The following is a 21,805-nucleotide window of genomic DNA, read 5'->3' as shown; positions in this document are numbered from 1 at the left end:
AACTGAAAACATAGTTTAGGTAGTTGTTAAGTGTGGAACATCCCACTGTATGCATCCTGGTTTGATATATGTGCAGATGGATTTAAAAGGAAGACATCTCAGCATATCGACAAGGCACGATGGCGAATGTGTGTGTCTCCACTTGCTGTGCAAGCGCGCTTCTGATTTGGCATCACAACTTGGTGGTGGCTTGGAAGTCAGGTGCAGGCAAGAACGTTAACACCAAAATAAGTGAAGAATATATGAGAACTGTCTTCAGAGTATCTAATGTCAAATCAGTACAGCAGTCCACGTTATGGTCTGTTGTGAGTTGTGACATAGTAAGGATCTGTGTAACCTGCAGTTGTAAATTAATTATACGGAGAAGACATTGCGATTACAATACAGTTGCTGCAAAATGCTTTATGTCATTCAGTAGTTAGAATAGAGTGGACCTCTCTTTCAATATCCACTCCAACTGCAAAAGGTGAAGAAGTGACACAGCACAGTGTAGTGGCACTGCATAGTAGGCCCACTATAGGAATTAACTTCAACAACAATGACTGCAAAAATATTTGAAAGCTAATAGTTGGCACACTTATCCACTGAGTGACAGATCGTACATGGAGTGGAACACATCATAACACTAAAACTATTGCCACATACACTCCAAGGTACGTGCAGCACGTGTCAAGCTAGACTGGCTGTATGCCGACAACACTGATGATCAGAATGGTCACAGAATAATTGTCTGTACCAGCAACATTGGTCCTTAAAGTTAAATTATTCTAGTATCTTCCAGGTTGAGTTCTTCATTCTTTTTCATAATGTTACTAATTCTTTTTTCTGCTAACAGTCCGTATTGCAATTTCATCTGTATCTCTGCATTGATTGATTGATTTTTATTGTTGTAGAGACCTCAGAGATCATCTGAGGCATTACAAAAGTCAATGTTACATAGTATAAATCTTACACAAATAATTACAAAAACAAGAAAAATATTACACAATGTAAATATTACACAAATAATTATGGTACCTTCACACAAAAACAAAACACAGAAACTTCTGGTACAAATTGATATTGCATAGTAAATTTGGCCAATTACAGACTTACTCATATATAGAAGCATATAAAAACTGATCACAAAGTGTAGTCATACCATATTCTTTGCCTCCCTTAAAAATTCATCAGTTTCATTAAATGCTGAGATCAAGAAGAAATTCTTTTACTTTTTTTTGAATTGTTGAATTGGAAGATCCCTGATATGTTGGGGTATGGCATTAAAAAATTTTATGGACTTGTATAAGAAGCACTTTCGTGTTTTTTTATAGTTACATCAGAAAGAAACTTTTGTCGTCTGTCAGATTTGTTAACTATTTTGTGTACCACTTAGTCTCATATTCTGCTAAATTGCACTTGTCTGTTTGCCGGTTGCACTTATTTGTTTTTGTTGTTGTTGTTGTTGTTGTGGTGGTCTTCAGTCCAGTGACTGGTTTGAGGCAGCTCTCCATGCTACTCTATCCTGTGCAAGCTTTTTCATCTTGAAGTACCTATTGCAACCTACATCCTCCTGAATCTGCTTAGTGTATTCATCTCTTTGTCTCCCTCTATGATTTTTACCATCCACGTTGCCCTCCAAAACCAAATAGGTGATCCCTTGACGCCTCAGAACATGTCCTATCAACCGATCTCTTCTCCAGTCAAGTTGTACCACAAATTCCTCTTCTCCCCAGTTCTATTCAGTAAGTCCTCATTAGTTTCGTGGTCTACCCATCTGATCTTCAGCACTCTTCTTAGCACCACATTTCGAAAGCTTATACTCACTTGTCTAAACTATTTATTGTCCATGTTTCACTTCCATACATGGCTACACTCCATACAAATACTTTCAGAAAAGACATCCCGATGCTTAAATCTACACTTGATGTTAACAAATTTCTCTTCTTCAGAAACGCTTTCCTTGCCATTGCCAGTCTACATTTTATATCTTCTCTACTTAAACATCATCAGTTATTTTGCTCCTCAAATAGCAAAACTCCTTTACTACTTTAAGTGTCTCATTTCCTAGTCTAATTTCTTCAGCATCGCCTGATTTAATTCGACTACATTCCATTAACCTCGTTTTGCTTTTGTTGATGTTCATCTTATAGCCTCCTTTCAAGACACCTTCTATTTCATTCAACTGCACTTGTAGGTGTAGAAGTGTATCAACAGTATGGCAAAGGAGGATTTGACAGTTTCTCTGGGACTATCTATGCACATTATTCGTATAACTATCATGTACATTTTTTTAGAATGCTACTGATGTAGTACCCTCAGACTTTTCGCAGATGATGCAGATACAAGTTCTATTCAAAAAATTCTGGAGCTTTGACCACAAAATTTTTCTACACTTACCTTTCATGAACAGTCTCCTTTGAAATACTCTCCTCCATAATTGATATACTGCTCCCAATGCTGTTTCCCACTTCTGGAAGCAGTCTTGGTATGCCTCCGGCTGGATCACATGAAGCAATGTCTGTTGAGTTTTCTTTTATCTCGGCTATCATGCAAATCTTCATACATTCAATGGGATTTCCAACTTTGCAAAAAAAAAAAAAAAAAAAAAAAAAAAGAGAGAGAGAGAGAGAAGTCCACAAGGGCCTGATCTGGATAGTACAGAGGATGAGGCAGCACATTGATTTTGCTTTTTGTGTAATAGTCACACACCAACAGGTGTGAATGTGTGGGTGCATTATTATAATACAAGAGCCATGAATTGTCTTGCCATATTTCGAGCTCTTTCCTTCTCATATTTTCTCACAGGCATCACAACGTGTCCCGGTAGTACCACTGAATAACAATTTGTCCCTGTGGCACAAATTTCTGATGAACTAATCCTTCGAAGTCAAAGAAAACTATCATCGTGGCTGACAAGCTTTTTTTGGTCTTGGAGAACCTTTCCTGACTCATTTTGAAGATTGAACCTTGGTCTCAACATATAACCATAGACCCATGTCTCATCACCAGTTATGTTGCGCTTAAGGAATATCTCATTATCATTTACACAGTCCAAAAGTTCTTCACAGATTTCAAGGCAAAGGTGTTTCTGATCCTGACTCAATACATAACTTCCGGCAGTTATGTATTAAACCAGGCATGTGCAGGAATGCCAACTGCATTCCGCTCCAACACACCATTTGCACAAAATTACGAATGTTCTGGAATTTTTTGAACAGACCTTGTATGGATAATGAAGTACTGTCTGATGGAGGCTGCACAAATACTCAGTCAAATCTTCATAAGATTTCAAAGTGGTGCAAAAATTGGCAACTTGCTTTAAGTATTCAAAAATGTAATATTGTGCATTTTACAAATGAGAAAACATTATATCATATGACTATAACATCAGTCAGCTGTAGTTGGAATTGGTGGACTCATGCTAATACCGGGTGTAACACCTGTCCATTATGCAAGCAATTATTCACCTTGGCATTGATTGATAGAAGTGTTGGGTGTCCCTCTAAGGGCTATTGTGCCAAATTCTGTCCAATTAAAATATTAGAATGTCAAAATCCTAAGCTGGTTGGATGGCCCTACCCATAATAAATATTCCAAACCTTCTCAACTGGGAAGAGATCTGATGGCCTAGCTGGTCAAGGTAGAGTTTGATGAGCATGAAGGCAAACAGTAGAAACTCTCTCCATGAGCAGGCAGGCATTATGTTGCTGAAATGTAAGCCCAGGATGGCATGCCATGAAGGGTAACAAAATGGGGTGTAGATCATCATCTACATACCACTGTGCTATGAAGGTGCTGCAGATGATGACCAAAGGGGTCGTGCTATGAAACGAAATGACACCCCAGACCAACACTCCTGGTTGTTGAGCCATAGGCAGACGACAGTCATGTTGGTATCCCACCACTGTCTGTGGCTTCTCTAGACACATCTGTGCTGGTCATAGGGGCTCAGTTTGAAGCAGGACTCATCACTAAAGACAGCTCTATTCCAGTCAATGAGATTCTAGGCTGAATGTGCCTGACACCACTGCAAATAGGCTTGTTGGTGTACAGAAGTCAGTGGTATTCAACACAAGGGGCACCGTAAGCTCATTCGCCTTTCTGTGATCTGCCTATTAATTGTTCTTGTGGTTACTTTAGCATCAGTTACATGGCAGACCAATGAGGAATACGATTCCTGGACCCTGAGTGCCTCTGTGACAATTACTTGGTCCTCACATTCTGTTGTCTCTCTAGTTCAGTCGCTTCCTTGTTGGTGCTGTGTTCAGCTGTGACTCACCCATTCCTGCCAGTGTTGTCGAATAGGGGCATCACTCCTATTCAAATGTCAAGTGGTTCACCGAGTACTCCAACCAGCTTCTTTGAGACCAACTACGTGTCCTCTCTGACATCTGCATATATTGTTCATGCACCTGTCTGCAAGGCATAGTTGCTGCCTAACTGAGTCCATGAATTGAAATTTGCAATTTGTGCCCTGGTACCTACATGTCCCCTATGTACCATCCTTGCCAGTTGTGTGGTGAAATTGCGCTGCAGCATCACACATTCATCCATTGGCTGACAAAGTTTACAATTTCGTATTTTCCATCGATACCTGTATGTAAATCAATTTGTGCTTAATTTGTGTAACTCCTGTGTAGTTTGTTTTTTTTATCTTAGAGTGTATGTTCAGTCGAACATATTTTGGAATAACTAGTGTGAGCTGATGAACAAAAAACTGTCAGAAATCAAATCCAAAGTTCATGGATTCAGTAGACAGTCAATTATGATTTTTCTGTATCACACATCACTTCTTTCATCTATGGCAGTTATTTGTCAATGTGAAGAATGCCTAGTTGTATTGTAGTTCAGAGCCCAGGTTAAACTGTAGTTCTCTTATTTTTGTATTGGGTAAGGTTATTCAAAGGTAAGAGAAAGTCACGTACATACCACATTTCAGGTTGAGGAGTCTTAAGCTTTTTATCTTTAGCATTGTCAAGTAGTTACTTTCACATAATTAGGTAAGTCATTAATGGCAGCTAATGTCTAAGAACCATGCTTTATAGTCATTACGTTCTTCAGGAAAGAATCCCAATTTTTGAGTTAGTTATGACTCAAGTCAAATCATTTATGACATAGAATATGAGCTATTCTAGAACAATGTTAATAGGAATATATCATTGTGAGACATTTTATTTCAAAAACATACATATTTTGTTATTGCCACTCTCAATATGCTGCCCTCCTCTATTCATGCAATGCTCCAAAGAAATGTGGTCAATTTGTGAGGGATGAGATGTACAGTTCAATAAAATGAAAAGAAACAAAGATATTTATACAGAATTGAAAATTTTGAACACTTGAAATGAGGATGCAGTACTAGGGATATTAGGAAGAACAACCAAATAACAAACACAAGAATAACCATAAACGATTTTGTATGAAAAGGAAAGCAAACCTTGGAAATACATAAGAAGAGATGGTAAGATCAATTGTGCAACTGTGAAGCGAGACAACAAGACAAAAAGCTGTGGCTCTGGCTGTAGCTCAAATTTATTATTTTTCTTTTATAGTAAAGTATTTTCTCAATAACAGCTCATAATGAGCCAGGAGATGTAAAAATTCTAGATAGTAAGTTAGAAGTAACAATTGTCTGTAACAACTAACACTTTCCAGAGCATAAATTATGAGTTTGGCTAGGCTGCAGTAAAAGATTAGAGCTACGACCTGTAGTGCACCCTGGAATGTAAATCAGTCAAATTGAAAAATGGCAGGAAAGGAGGAGGAGATAAATCCATATAAAATTGTAAAAAAATAAAGACATGAAAGTGACAAAGGTGGAGAGGGAAACCAGGTGGGTGGAAAAGAGAATAAAAGATGTGGAAAAGGGTTGGCAGAAAGTGAAACAATTAGCAGTAGTTACGATTTTTGCAGTCTTCATTTTCATATTTATGAGCAGCAGACAGAATTATTTGTGCTGTATCCTGCTACTAGTGCATGTGAGTGTGAGCGTGCCCAGTGTAGTGTCGCCGAATGTTTGTACTTAAATCAACCACGAAGTGTATCAGTACGGGCCGACCACTAGAGCCTGGTTGTAGGAAGCATGCACACAGTATGGTCTCAGTTGCAGCTTCTACTGGTGGTTTGGACCTATATAAATGCAGAGCAGTGACGACACACTCTCACTATGTTCTTTTAATTTGCACCACTAACATCAATTGTTCTGTGTATTGCTGGAGCGGTTTCATGTATTACTTGGTTACTACAATTTGGATAAAATTTGTTATTAGCATGTAATATGTCAGCACAATTTAACACGCAAGCTGTTGTTGAAATATTTCATGACTTAATATCTGCACAAGTATGACCTATGCTATTTTGTTGGAGTCAATATAAACACAGCATCTGAAATTTTGAATATGAGTGCATTTGTGCTCATGACATTTGTCTGAAAATTCACAATTGAATTTTAACTGACTTTCTGTACTTGCCATTCATTATCAAAGATTTGTGTTAAAGCAGGCATGCTGTGGAACAACTTGAGACATTTGTTGGAGGATTTGGGATTGATGGGTTTGATTTTTATGTGTGAGTGTCTATTTAAAGTTGATGTACATCATTTCCATGCCTCTATGTATCGTTGTTATTAATTATGTGTATATCCATCAAGCTACTTTAATGTTATGTTATTCACTTGTATTTACTGTTCTGTTTGTTCTGTTGCTAATTTTTGTGTTTTTCTATGTATATTTGTTTTTTACTATTGTAGAAAAATACAATCTCTCCAACATCGTGAGCATCAAGTCATACAGCTACAGCAGACTTGTTTTGGGATATGGTCCTGACAGAAGTGCCACAGTCACAGTCCACTGGAACAGTTCTGATAAAGCTTTCAAGCTAGTTTTTGGTAAGCATATGTTTATTCTGGATAATATTGTGGCACACTTCATGTTTTGCAGAATGTTAATTGCTGAAACATTTAATTTCATGTAATGGTGTTTGTGTGTGCTGCATTTACCACTAATGATAAAAACCCCAAAATTCTCGATCAAAGAAAATTTGACCATACATAAATTAATTTACCATTAAGTCTGTGTATTAAGCTTATTTTATTAAACTGATCGAAGATTCAGATAATTTTGTAAATACTACAGTGGAATGTCCTGTACTGAATCCAAAATATGTACATTAGGTAGTTTACCACTCACCAAATAGAGGAGCCATTTAGTCCACAGACATGCATCTGCAAAAGACCATTTTTAAAGCCAAGATTTGGAATAAGGAAACATGCCACGATGAATGAATTGGGTTGTGTGTGTGTGTGTGTGTGTGTGTGTGTGTGTGTGTGTTTTCTGCTTAAAGATATATACTATGTTCACTTTACTTCTCACAAATATTACAGCTTTGTCATTTATTATTAAAATTACATTGGAATATCTCATGTTTGTACTTGGGAAAAGTGGCAATTTAGGATGTGATCAATGAACCACTGATAAGACTTTGCATTTCTCTGACATCTGTTGAGATGACTTTGCCAGCTAAATATAAGGAAATCTTTGTCGGAAAGTGAATGAGTCAGAAGAAATCAGAAACCTTTCCCCATGGAAGGAGATAAAAGATGTAAAGTGATACATGAAAATGCTTAGGGAGCTAATTAAATATTTCATTACACAATGCATTTATTGTCTATCAAGCCATTGAAAAGACAAAGATATAAATCTCAGGCTACTGATCATAACAAAACTGGAGAAACTCACAGGAAAGGACTGGACTGTAGTGCAGGACTTCGTTTTGGAGTATACCACACAAATGTGGACAAATGATCCTGCACTAGAACCATTTAAATAAACTGATGCATTGTTTACCAGCTGAATGCTTAATCCATTTGCAGAGGCTGAGCACAAGCACGGAAACTACTGACTTTAACGGTTCTTGTGCTGGTTTTGGTTTACCTGGCCTCTCACTGGCACTATTATACACTCCTGGAAATGGAAAAAAGAACACATTGACACCGGTGTGTCAGACCCACCATACTTGCTCCGGACACTGCGAGAGGGCTGTACAAGCAATGATCACACGCACGGCACAGCGGACACACCAGGAACCGCGGTGTTGGCCGTCGAATGGCGCTAGCTGCGCAGCATTTGTGCGCCGCCGCCGTCAGTGTCAGCCAGTTTGCCGTGGCATACGGAGCTCCATCGCAGTCTTTAACACTGGTAGCATGCCGCGACAGCGTGGACGTGAACCGTATGTGCAGTTGATGGACATTGAGCGAGGGCGTATAGTGGGCATGCGGGAGGCCGGGTGGACGTACCGCCGAATTGCTCAACACGTGGGGCGTGAGGTCTCCACAGTACATCAATGTTGTCGCCAGTGGTCGGCGGAAGGTGCACGTGCCCGTCGACCTAGGACCGGACCGCAGCGACGCACGGATGCACGCCAAGACCGTAGGATCCTACGCAGTGCCGTAGGGGACCGCACCGCCACTTCCCAGCAAATTAGGGACACTGTTGCTCCTGGGGTATCGGCGAGGACCATTCGCAACCGTCTCCATGAAGCTGGGCTACGGTCCCGAACACCGTTAGGCCGTCTTCCGCTCACGCCCCAACATCGTGCAGCCCGCCTCCAGTGGTGTCGCGATCGGCGTGAATGGGGGGACGAATGGAGACGTGTCGTCTTCAGCGATGAGAGTCGCTTCTGCCTTGGTGCCAATGATGGTCGTATGCGTGTTTGGCGCCGTGCAGGTGAGCGCCACAATCAGGACTGCATACCACCGAGGCACACAGGGCCAACACCCGGCATCATGGTGCGGGGAGCGATCTCCTACACTGGCCGTACACCACTGGTGATCGTCGAGGGGACACTGAATAGTGCACGGTACATCCAAATCGTCATCGAACCCATTGTTCTACCATTCCTAGACCGGCAAGGGAACTTGCTGTTCCAACAGGACAATGCACGTCCGCGTGTATCCCGTGCCACCCAACGTGCTCTAGAAGGTGTAAGTCAACTACCCTGGCCAGCAAGATCTCCGGATCTGTCCCCCATTGAGCATGTTTGGGACTGGATGTAGCGGCGTCTCACGCAGTCTGCACGTCCAGCACGGACGCTGGTCCAACTGAGGCGCCAGGTGGAAATGGCATGGCAAGCCGTTCCACAGGACTACATCCAGCATCTCTACGATCGTCTCCATGGGAGAATAGCAGCCTGCATTGCTGCGAAAGGTGGATATACACTGTACTAGTGCCGACATTGTGCATGCTCTGTTGCCTGTGTCTATGTGCCTGTGGTTCTGTCAGTGTGATCATGTGATGTATCTGACCCCAGGAATGTGTCAATAAAGTTTCCCCTTCCTGGGACAATGAATTCACGGTGTTCTTATTTCAATTTCCAGGAGTGTAGTTTGAACCTGCACAAGTAGCTCATACTAAAGTCTCTGCACTGGTAAAACATTCATTATTGGCATAAATGTAGCACACCAGCTGACATGTAAATCATGACTGGCACATATATTGGTGTGTCCAGTATCAAGCTATCAGTAGCAATGAATAGCCAAAGAGGAATTGTTCACACACACGCAACAAGCAGTGTTCTGATGGTGACCATGCTGTGAAACACAAACACTGGGTCTTTTATATACATTTAACTACTTAGTTCATGAGGATCATCCATACTGACACCAAAGTTGGGAACTGACTCCTCAGTATATGTTTCTGTCACTATCCTTTTGATCATATTATGCACTAATATGTTCCTCCATTTATCTTTCAAGACCTTTCCTCTCTCTCTCCTCTATTTACTTTCTGCATTATAATTGTCTTGGTACCCCTGGATTCAGTATTTATGTAAAAATACAATTTGCTTTTATCTCATTTTCTCCACATAGTGAGCCTTAACCTTTCCCTTTCTTTTCCTTTGCAACTTTTCCAATCTGTTTACTTATTATAGACAAATTATTCCCCCTCCCATCCCCCTCTTCTGTCCATGTTATTTTTATATTTACGTATCTTCTTCCTCCTCTGTTAAACCTATCGGCAGTAAGTACCACACATATTAATACTCTGGAATTTTAATTGTGATAGCCCATAGTTATTTCCTAATCATTTCTGTGATTGGCCTCTCCAGATCCAAGGTTTGAAATGACATTCCCTTCCCTTCCATGCCTGTAAATAAACATTTTCCTGTGCCCTGTCTTTGAAGGGATTCAAAACGTTCATAAATTAAATGTGTGCATTAGTCCTTCTTCAGATGTTCATGTGTTGGGAACTGGTAAGGTGATGACCCTCCTCTGTAACAGATTTTTTTTTTTTTTTTTTACTATATATTTTTTGTTTTTTATATAAAGATTTGAAAAGTTAGAGATGCAAGTTTTTCTTTAGTTTGTTGCTTTTGGCTCTCTTTTAACAGCACAGTTCATTGTGGTATGCACTCCATTGTACAGTGGAAAATTCTTTTTATAAACAGTCCATTGGTCATGACACTGCCCTTCTGCATCCTTCTTCCTAGTCCAGCATGGTTTGCAGGAAAATCTATCTGGATTTTGAAAAGTAGAAGAATTCACACAGAGTGAAGATGTATGTGAGACCAAGTAGCATGAGGAAGTACATTAGGCTGTAAAAGCATTTCTCATGGAAGATAGGGATCCAATTTTGAGTACCATTCCAGAGCACAGTTGGTACCTGTGAGAGGAACTTTCAACACAGTTCTCTTTGATTCTAGTCTTAAGAATTTTGTGATCGTTATAGCTTTGTGTCAAAAGTTACATAGCTAAATTTATTGGGGAATAACTCTGCCAGCAGAATGTGAGAACCTACAAATCTTTGTATGCTCTAATAAATTGATTTATGTCCACCTGAAATTGCTAGAGTGAAACTTTCTTGCTTCATGGAGTGTAAAACAGGGATCATTATACAGGGTTATTACAAATTATTGAAGCGATTTCACAGCTCTACAATAACTTTATTATTTGAGATATTTTCACAATGCTTTGCACACACATACAAAAACTCAAAAAGTTTTTTTAGGCATTCACTAATGTTCGATATGTGCCCCTTCAGTGATTCGGCAGACATCAAGCCGATAATCAAGTTCCTCCCACACTCGGCGCAGCATGTCCCCATCAATGAGTTCGAAAGCATCGTTGATGCGAGCTCGCAGTTCTGGCACGTTTCTTGGTAGAGGAGGTTTAAACACTGAATCTTTCACATAACCCCACAGAAAGAAATCGCATGGGGTTAAGTCGGGAGAGCGTGGAGGCCATGACATGAATTGGTGATCATGATCTCCACCATGACCGATCCATCGGTTTTCCAATCTCCTGTTTAAGAAATGCCGAACATCATGATGGAAGTGCGGTGCAGCACCATCCTGTTGAAAGATGAAGTCGGCGCTGTCGGTCTCCAGTTGTGGCATGAGCCAATTTTCCAGCATGTCCAGATACACGTGTCCTGTAACGTTTTTTTTTCGCAGAAGAAAAAGGGGCCGTAAACTTTAAACCGTGAGATTGCACAAAACACGTTAACTTTTGGTGAATTGCGAATTTGCTGCACGAATGCATGAGGATTCTCTACCGCCCAGATTCACACATTGTGTCTGTTCACTTCACCATTAAGAAAAAATGTTGCTTCATCACTGAAAACAAGTTTCACACTGAACGCATCCTCTTCCATGAGCTGTTGCAACCGCGCCAAAAATTCAAAGCGTTTGACTTTGTCATCGGGTATCAGGGCTTGTAGCAATTGTTACGGTAAGGCTTCTGCTTTAGCCTTTTCCGTAAGATTTTCCAAACCGTCGGCTGTGATACGTTTAGCTCCCTGCTTGCTTTAATCGTAGTCTTCCGCGGGCTACGCGTGAAACTTGCCTGCACGCGTTCAACCGTTTCTTCGCTCACTGCAGGCCGACCCGTTGATTTCCCCTTACAGAGGCATCCAGAAGCTTTAAACTGCGCATACCATCGCCGAATGGAGTTAGCAGTTGGTGGATCTTCGTTGAACTTCGTCCTGAAGTGTCGTTGCACTGTTATGACTGACTGATGTGAGTGCATTTCAAGCACGACATATGCTTTCTCAGCTCCTGTCGCCATTTTGTCTCACTGCGCTGTCGAGCGCTCTGGCGGCAGAAACCTGAAGTGCGACCTCAGCCGAACAAAACTTTATGAGTTTTTCTACGTATCTGTAGTGTGTCGTGACCATATGTCAATGAATGGAGCCACAGTGAATTTATGAAATCGCTTCAATCATTTGTAATAGCCCTGTACATATATGAATTTGAATATATTGTATATGAGCATTTGGAAGCCACTTCACATGAGGAATAAACCTATTCCATATCACATGCTAAATAAGAGGTTCTGAAGGCACCTGAAAACATAAATTGTTGTTCAGAATAGTTACACAACTGAAGTGGAGTATGTAGTTACAGTATCACCAAGTGTTCTTCGGCAACAGTGACTGCAGCTGCTGACTTTCTAAAAACATTCACATGCCTGAACACTGTATATCTGGGGACTGTTATTTCAGTTGAGAACAAGAAATATTAATGTATTGTTTTCTTTGTCTTATAGGAATCTTAAGAAATGGAGCTCAATGAATAAGCTAATATTGTGGCATAGGTTTTGAGTTTGCGTTCTACTTCTCTCTCTCTCTCTCTCTCTCTCTCTCTCTCTCCCCCTCTCTGTGTGTGTGTGTGCGTGTGCATGCGTACGTGGAATTCTAAATTTGACAGGAAAACGAGTGTACACCCCCTTTTATTCACACAAAGCAGGTTTTAGTCATACTGTATGGATCATAATTTTAGAAGCATTTAAATAAGTAAATGCTTTTCTTTCTTTCTAGGAGCTGCTAACAATTGTGTGAATGCACATTCTCTGATGAGAGAGCAACTGGAAGCCCACTTAAATCGTCACCGTAACTTGGCCCAAATTGTACACATCCTGCATGAGACTTATGAACCTCTCATCTCCATCAGCAAATTACCCACTCTGCCACAGCTGGGAGTCCGAAATTCGGTATGCAAAAATTTAAAATTGAGGTTGTGCAGTTTTTAGTTCAAACACTATTGCACTGTATCTTCTATATTTGTAAAGTTCTATCTTTCTTAATTAAACTCAAATGTTGCTAGGAGTTGTTTATCTATGTTTGTTAATAATGCAGTAAACAAGAGACGTATTACCCAAATAAAAGGATAGCAAGAAGTATATCAGAACAGTTAATAAACTTGTTGCTATGGACACACATTTTGTTCTTCATGTTTGAAAATCCCATGTTTTGTTTGTGTTGATTTCATTATCTAATTATGTAATAATATCTATAGGGATGACTCTTTAATTACAGCTTGTATGCTTCTTAATTGTGTAATTTGCTTCATATAGCGACCACAGGTTCCAGTACAAACATTTACGATAATCCCTCAGTCATCAACAATGTTACGCCTCTCATACCAGGGCATGTACTGCCTCGAGGTAAAGATGCGTGGCGGTGGCCTGGTTAGCCTGAGAGATGGTGCATACAGTCGATTTGATCGCAGCAATGTTGTGGAGGAGTTCACACCAACACAAGGCCTCAAGGTAGATATATATGTTGTATTGTCACTGTAGGTCAGTAAGGCAGTTTTATATAAGCAAAAGTTATTAGTGTATTTGAAATAGTCATAACGCATCATCATCATCATCATCATCATTTAAGACTGATTATGCCTTTCAGCGTTCAGTCTGGAGCATAGCCCCCCTTATACAGTTCCTCCATGATCCCCTATTCAGTGCTAACATTGGTGCCTCTTCTGATGTTAAACCTATTACTTCAAAATCATTCTTAACCGAATCCAGGTACCTTCTCCTCGGTCTGCCCCGACTCCTACCCTCTACTGGTGAATCCATGAGTCTCTTGGGTAACCTTGCTTCTCCCATGCGTGTAACATGACCCCACCATCTAAGCCTGTTCACCCTGACTGCTACATCTATAGAGTTCATTCCCAGTTTTTCTTTGATTTCCTCATTGTGGACACCCTCCTGCCATTGTTCCCATCTACTAGTACCTGCAATCATCCTAGCTACTTTCATATCCGTAACCTCAACCTTGTTGATAAGGTAACCTGAATCCACCCAGCTTTCGCTCCCATACAACAAAGTTGTAACGCATTTTAGATAGAAAATAAGTTGACCTATCTTCACTGGAATATGCTTTCTTGCTAGCTTGAAATTTTATCATTGCTGTGAAATTACTGAATATAAGAAAAGGAAAGTTGTTACTCACCATATGGTGGAGATGCTGAGTCACACATAGGCAAATAAAGCTTTCAGCCCATAAGACCTTCTTCAAAAATAGAACACACACACACACACACACACACACACACACATACACACGACTGCAGTCTAAGGTAACTGTAGCCACACTGCGAGCAGTACCACCATTGCCACACTATCTCATTAATTTCTTCATTTCCTGTCTTCTACATCTTTCTCTCCATTTGTCTTTCCCTTTCATTCTGTATCTTGCCTTTGTTTCGTAATGTATGATAAAGTTGTGTTTTACCACATGTGAAATACAACATTATTTCATGCACAGAGATTTTGTCTTTCTCACTCGCCTCAATTACTTTAATCTTTTTGTTGAGTGTTAGTGATGTTGTCACTTCAAGTGCTACTAGTTAACTGAAACTGGCAAATAATGCAGGTAGTGCATTTCTTTGGAGCTTGACATTGGCAGGTAAAAGCATTGTTTAACAGAACAACACCCAAATCTTTTATGTGCAGATTGCAGCAGAGTGTTCGTAGGTGTGCAAGAATGTTCAGTTATGCCCATGCATATCAGTATTAATGAAAAACGAGAAATGCCAACAATGCACATGAATGAGCACTATTTCCTTTGATGTACTGTCAATTTCAAATCTTAGGCTAGTTGTCACACGAAAATACGGATAAATATTCAGGGACGCATGTCCCTCACGCTTACGCAACGGCCTGTTTTGATTACACTTGACCGTTGTTCCACTTACCTACAGCTCTACCCGCTACGCCACGTACTGTAGGAAAGAAAAATTGTTCACTAAGTATCGGTTGGAAACTTTTCACTACAGTTGGGTGTTCTACAAGTAGATAAACCACTAGGACAAAATAAAGTATGTTGCTCACCAAATATCTCGTTTAACCAGCTGAACCGTCGATTTTGAAGAATCCATTTATAATTACAATTGCTAATACACTCGTTTACATGAAAAAGACAGACACAAATGCCATACTAGTCCCTTACTTACATGTCGGTGCTCATTTATGTGCATCTGAGGGAACTACATTGCATATGCACTGCAGCAATGCTCTCAGAATGGAACTTTCTGATTGTCCCTTATAGTTTCCACATTGCAGAGGCTGGAAAAATTTGCATATTATTAAAAATAGCCTTTGTGTGTGTTTTGGGGATGTAACAGGGTGGAAAAGTGGGGGTCAAGGTTACCTGTGTGAGGGACCGTAGGTTGCCAGATCTGCAAAATGAAGAGCAAGCGGTCTATTCCCCTTTCTCTCTACCACACTTTGTCACAAAAATCAATTGCATATGGATCACTGGTACACAGTCCAGAGATACTTTGCAGGGGGGGGGGGGGTATTTTCACAAAGTGTGTTAACACTATTTCTCCCTACTGCACTTTGTCACAAAAAGCAACTCCATACGGATCACCGACAACGCAGTGCAGAGATGCTTGAGGGAGGGGGGTGGTATTTTTCGCAAAGTGTTGAACACTTCATTGAACACAAATATGATTGCTATAATACAAATGCAAGAAAAATATATGGACAGATTCTGAATAAATCTCTGCACATTGTTACACAGTACTACAGGGTAAATTGAATACTAGTTGTCTTGTACAGCAGTTGTAGTCTTCTTTCTGGAAAGGCGACTTCATCCACAACCAGCGCTGGTCACTATTCAGTTTACAGACTAAATATATTTCCAGCGCATTTCCTGTTTTCCTGTCCAGTTCTCTTCTGTAAGCAGACAAAATAACTACACTGATTTCGATATTTGTATAGTGAAATTATTTTCAGTTTATTAAGTAAGTACTTATTTGCAGTTGGTGAGTGAGCTTTCATGTAAAAGAACATTCCTATCAACAATAGCTGAGCGGTACTTAATTTGTAAGTGTGATGTTGTCAGTAACCTATGTAATGTTAGTAGGAAAAGGGATTGGATTGATAAATATGAAATCTTCCTGGTGTCTGTTGTTGACAATGTATGTATTGTAAAGCCGTGTAACTATGTTGTAGTGACTTGGTGGTGAATTAATGAACGACCAGAATGTTACTGCCTTTCTCTCACCATAAACTGTGTTACTGGTAGACTTCAGAAATCTCTTCCATTCAGGAATTGCTAGCGTGTGTAGAGTGGGCTACAGTGATTGGAGCCATTTACCACTCTTTCGCAGGTGCTTTTTAATATGTCTGACGGATTAAGATCGATCATGTTTAAAGAACAGTAATCTGCTGTAATGCACTACTTGACGTGTGTTGAAATATCTGATGTTTCATAATATCTGTAGTCTGGGAAGCTAGTATTTTGTACTAACATCTCAGTAGTATTGTTCTGTTGCCAAGCAACCACAGATAGCCAACCAAAGATGGACTGCACTGGAGCAGGTAGAAGCAGCTATGTTGCTGCTCTGCAAACATATCCCACACGTCTGAAATGTTCCATGAGTGTCTCATGTACGTCTGGTGCTGTTGTTTTGTTGTATGTTTAAGTAGCTCACTTCATAGTTTATTTCATTAGTTGTTGTTAGTGTTTATTTGCTTCTGTTTCATTTTAAACAATGTTCAGTGCAACAAACAGTGCCAGCCCAACATGTGAAGTGAAATGGAGGAAGAAGTGTGCACTACACAGCCAGGTCTGCGAATTCATGTGTTTGATGAGTGAATGCTTTGAGAAAGAAAAGGAAAAAGTTGATCCCTTGTTTCCAGTTGCTCAGGTTATTAAGAGGAATACACAGCACTGGAAATGAGCAAGAATACTGTTGTACCAATAGGGAAAAACAGTGTAGTATAGATTGTGTGGGAGAGGCACAACAAGCCTACACACACCAGGAAAGAAGTGGCTGAGATAGAATCAAGTGACAACTTTGTCAATTTCAAGAAAAATGTTATTCGTTGTCATATACAGTAGAGTCCCATTAATCTGAATTAATTGGGACTGGATGTTGTTCGGATTACCGATTTGTTTGGATTAGCAGGAATTACAGTGACGAGAATGAAGTATACCCAGCTGGTAAGTAGGTATACCATGGTAACAAGTGGGAACAAGTGTGGGAACAATGGCTCACTATCACTCCGTGCTCCGGTTGTTGTGCATTGTTGGGGCCTTTGTAGTGTCTGCAGTCAGTGCACTTCTAGTTGGCTCGCAATGTGCTTGGTTATGTTAGTTATTGATCGCTGGCACATGTAACAGTTGTATTGTATTCGTTCAGGTGTAGTGGTGTATGTATTTTCGTCATGAGTAAATGGACACATACAACTTTAACTCTCAAAGAAAAACTTAATGCTTTGCAGCGGATAGACAGTGGTGATAATGTGCAGATAGACAATGGTGAGAATGTATCTAAACTGCAACACAACTGGGTTTTGGTAAAGCAACCATTTGTGATTGGAAGAAGAACAGAGTGAAGCTTGAAAAGTCCTGTGCAACATCTTCGGAAAAAAACACTCGAAATTCGACAGACTTTGAAACACTCCCAGTACAATAAAGTGGATGGAGCTCTTTTCCTGTGGTTTACACAGGAAAGAAAAAGGGGAACTCCTTTGAATGGAGCACTGGTTCAGGAGAAGGCTGTGTACCTGGACAAGTTAATTAATGGTGATGAGTCTTTTAGTGAGAGTACAGGTTGGTCGGACAGATTCAAAAAACGCCATGGAATCCGTCAGCTAACAATTACTGGAGGGAAGCTTTCTTCTGACCGTGATGCAGCAAGGGAATACTTGGGTGAGTTTGAAAAAATGATGAGAGAAGGAAAGTATTCTCCCCAACAAATTTTTAATGCTGACAACACTGGCCTTAATTTTAGGGCATTGCCAACAAAAAGCCTGGCATCAAAAGCAGAAGACCATGCTCCTGGTATTAAAATGTGCAAAGATCGTGTGACTTTAGTAGCATGCAGCAACACTGCTGGCTACCTTTAATGCTGATCAGCAAATCTGCAAGGCCCAGAGCTTTTAAAAACTGCATCATGAAGTCCCTGCTCGTATATTATCGCAACCAGAAAAAAGCATGGATGAATGGTAAGCTGTACAAAGAATGGTTTCACAGCCATTTTGTTCCGTCTGTTCGACGGTTTTCTAAGGAAAATCATTTGTCTCTACGTGCAATCCTTTTTATTGATAACGCGCCATCTCACCCCAGCTCTGAACAATTATGTGATGGAGAAATTGGGGCAAAGTTTTTGCTACCAAATGTTACACCACTTCTACAGCCGATGGAACAGGGTCTACTGCAAACATTAAAACTGATTTACAGAAAACAATTTTTAAGAATCCTGTTCCAAGATGATAGCATTCCTTTAGTGGAGAAAATATAAAAGACCAATGTGAAGGATGTTGTTTATTGGGCTTCTGAGGCATGGCAGAACATTTCAGAAAATACTCTGAGAAAATAGTGGAGACCTCTTGAATACCGAGCGATGTGGCGCAGTGGTTAGACACTGGACTCGCATTCGGGAGGACGACGGTTCAGTCCCGCGTCCGGCCATCTTGATTTAGGTTTTCCGTGATTTTCCTAAATCACTCCAGGCAAATGCCAGGATGGTTCCTCTGAAAGGGCACGGCCGACTTCCTTCCCTAAACCGATGAGACCGATGACCACGCTGTCTGGTCTCCTTCCCCAAACAACCAACCAACCTCTTGAATTTCAGGACAACCTAGTTGAAAATGAAGAGGAAAATCTACTAAAAATGATACAAACCGTCCCTGGATGTGAAGAAGCTAGTGAAGGAGACGTAGATGAGTGGATGGCAGCAGATGGGGATGTGTGGAGAACCTTTCTGATGCTGATTTAGTTGCTGCTGTGACACTCAAGACCAGGAAGAAGTGGACTGTTGTGATGGAAGTGACTATGAGCCTGAAAGCGACAAAGTACACACAGTGACGCAGCAGAAGCCCTTGACCTCGTGCTGCGTTATTTGGGGCAACAGCCCACTGCGACAGCTGCTGATTTGATGTTTATGAGATGATGGCGCAACTATGCATCGTATAATAGACTGTCTTCATTACGCCAAAAAACAATGAGTTTTTGTCATCTAAAAGTATGGATAGAATGTCTGCTGTATTTTAGCAAGTTCAGCAGCTCTTCTTTCATTGTTATGCATTGTGTAAACCTAATGTTTTCTTGCCAATTTTTTAATACATATTTACTGTACTGTGTAAATTAAAATAGTTTGTATGTACATCAGTTTACTGCACAGTTTTCCATACTTAAACTAACATTTTTCATGTTCGGATTAACTGAACGTTTGGATCCAGGTTTCAAATTAGTGGGATTCTGCTGTATATATATCCCAAACTACTTTTTAAAAGAAGCAAATTTTCATTGCGTACAGAGCTGTAAGACATAGGCTTCAGCTGCTCAGGTGCCTGTTGGAAAAGGAACACGGATCATTGTTTTACATGCTGGTACATCAGATAGCTTTGTGCCAAGATGCTTGTCAGTGTTTCATTCAAAAAGGATAGGTGATTACTACAAGGAGATGAACAATGTTGTTTTTCAAATGTTGTACGAGACATCACTTATGACAAATCTCATAAGTCCACCGGTTGATTGTTATGGACAATGTCCCTTGTCATTCCATTGTTCATGGTAAGACACCAACTCCGGCAACAAAGAAAGATGGTGATATTCAGTGCCTGAAACGATGAAAAGTATCTTTCAGAAATGATTTTGAGAAAGGTGGAATTGCTCAAAATTGTGACACAAAAGAAACCACAATTTTTAACATACGTAATTGATGAAATTTCTAAAAAGCATGGGCATGAGATCTTTGGCCATCCTCTGTACCACTGTCACTTCAGTGTCATTAAAGGTGTATGAGCATAAATAAAAAAAATATGTTGCTGCAAATAGTGTAAAAAAAAAAAAAAAAAATTCATGATCCTCTGAAGTTGAAAATCATCTCATAGCTGCCGACAGTCAAATGACAAACGTTGAAGACCACTGCAAGTGTCATCAGAGAGGCAGCCAAAAATGAAGGTGTTGTGGACGAATGAGTCAAAAATTAATTATACATCCATGAGGGAGTAGTGATAGTTCAAGCAGTGCCGAAGAAGACTGTTCTAAATCATATTCTAACAGTAATGTGAGTGGTGTTTTCCCATTGGCATAAATACAACACACTCAGGAATGTAAGGTGGAAGCATGCCATTGACCTATGTGTATCATCATATTGAGAGTACCTTCTTCATATTATTACTGTTAAGACACTGATAAATTAATGTGTTCCTCATTGGAGAACTATTTAATAATCCTAATATTTAACAATGGAAAGAAAAGCTAAAATAGTTTTCATTTCCATTGTGAAGTCTAACAAATAACTTTATGATGTTTCAGCATATTGGATACTAAATAACTCTTTTCAGTTTTTCAAGATTTTATATTACAAGTAACAACTGTAAATAAATTCATGCATACAAATACAACGTGCATGTTATTGACACTTTTGTTTCTGCTGCTAGAGAACGCTTGCAGTAGCAAACAAGCATGAATTGCTGTAAACCACGTTAGACAGCAGTACCATTTGGCTGTTTGAACTATCAATGTCAATCACTCATCTCACAGACTGTAGGTGACCTCTTTCTGTTTCAGAGGAAGCAATTTAAGCCTCTCGGCCTCTTCAGGTATTGGGAGAGCTGAGGCAGAGGTGATGCATTTGATACCATCAAGCTGCAAAAAGTATTGCAGCCATTGATAACGGGGTCAATGAAATCGTCACTGTCAAATACATATTGAAAGCATTTGATGCTTGGGGGTAGTCTCTTCATTGTGGCGGACAATTTGACAGCTCCAGCTGTTGAGTTTTTTTCACATAAAATGTCACTTAATAACTGCAAATAAGACCTCCCTTAATAAGGTATAAATACCTCTATGCTATAAACATGAGCTCACTGACGTTATTTTGCCTCCTTCCATAAGTGTATCAGACAAGAAATGCTGGGAAAATACAGCCTGTCTGTGAACTGAAAAGGCGTCCATTTCCCTTTTCCCATAGTTGAAGAAATGTACTACATAAAGATGTTGTGTATGGGCAGCATAGGGACTGATGGCCTTTGTGGTCTGGTCCCTTCAACCCCCACAAACCAACCAACCATGACCAGCAGAAACCATGTATGTGACATGACTTATTTCTATTGAATCTATGATGATCTTAACACTTTTCATTCTTTTTATTGTTTTTTACGTGCTTGGCAATGACTCAATGCTATTTGGTGAGTGGTTTTCTTGACTCTTTAATTGTTTACATTGTGCCATATTGAGACATTCTTTTCTACGAATAAAGTAGGCACATAATTGTAAAAAACCAGTGTGGTCAACAGATTGAAAATTCTTGTGCTAAGAGAATTGCAATGGAACAGGTAACTTTTTGGGAGCTTGCAGGCCATAGCGGAGGTAATTTTACATTTAACACATGAGCTTCAGTAATACGAAAATGGTGTGATTTGTTTGGTGTGGTCCATTTGGGTGACCTTTGAGATATGAACCTTATAGTCAGTGGTAACAGCAGAGAAATCATTGTATGATCTTCATGTACTCGAGGGACCCAAGTATTACCAAAATCATGTCTGATGGGCAAGTGAAATGTAATTAGGGAACACATGTTG

At 40.0% G+C, this 21,805-nt stretch overlaps 1 protein-coding gene across 1 annotated transcript in view; it reads left to right on the top strand.

The window, feature by feature from the left end:
- LOC124595635 (mediator of RNA polymerase II transcription subunit 14) overlaps positions 1–21,805 on the top strand; it is a 187,136-nt gene that overhangs the window by 124,268 nt on the left and 41,063 nt on the right. The window contains exons 17-19 of the mRNA XM_047134464.1: positions 6,731–6,868; positions 12,795–12,967; positions 13,331–13,525. Of these exons, the coding sequence (XP_046990420.1) occupies positions 6,731–6,868; positions 12,795–12,967; positions 13,331–13,525 (506 nt within the window). The remainder of the gene's footprint in view (positions 1–6,730; positions 6,869–12,794; positions 12,968–13,330; positions 13,526–21,805) is intronic.

This window comes from Schistocerca americana, chromosome 2, assembly GCF_021461395.2.
Source record: "Schistocerca americana isolate TAMUIC-IGC-003095 chromosome 2, iqSchAmer2.1, whole genome shotgun sequence".
Classification (NCBI taxonomy): Eukaryota; Metazoa; Arthropoda; class Insecta; order Orthoptera; family Acrididae; genus Schistocerca; species Schistocerca americana.
The sequence above is the reverse complement of the archived record's forward strand: the minus strand, read 5'-3'. Positions and strand labels throughout refer to the sequence as shown.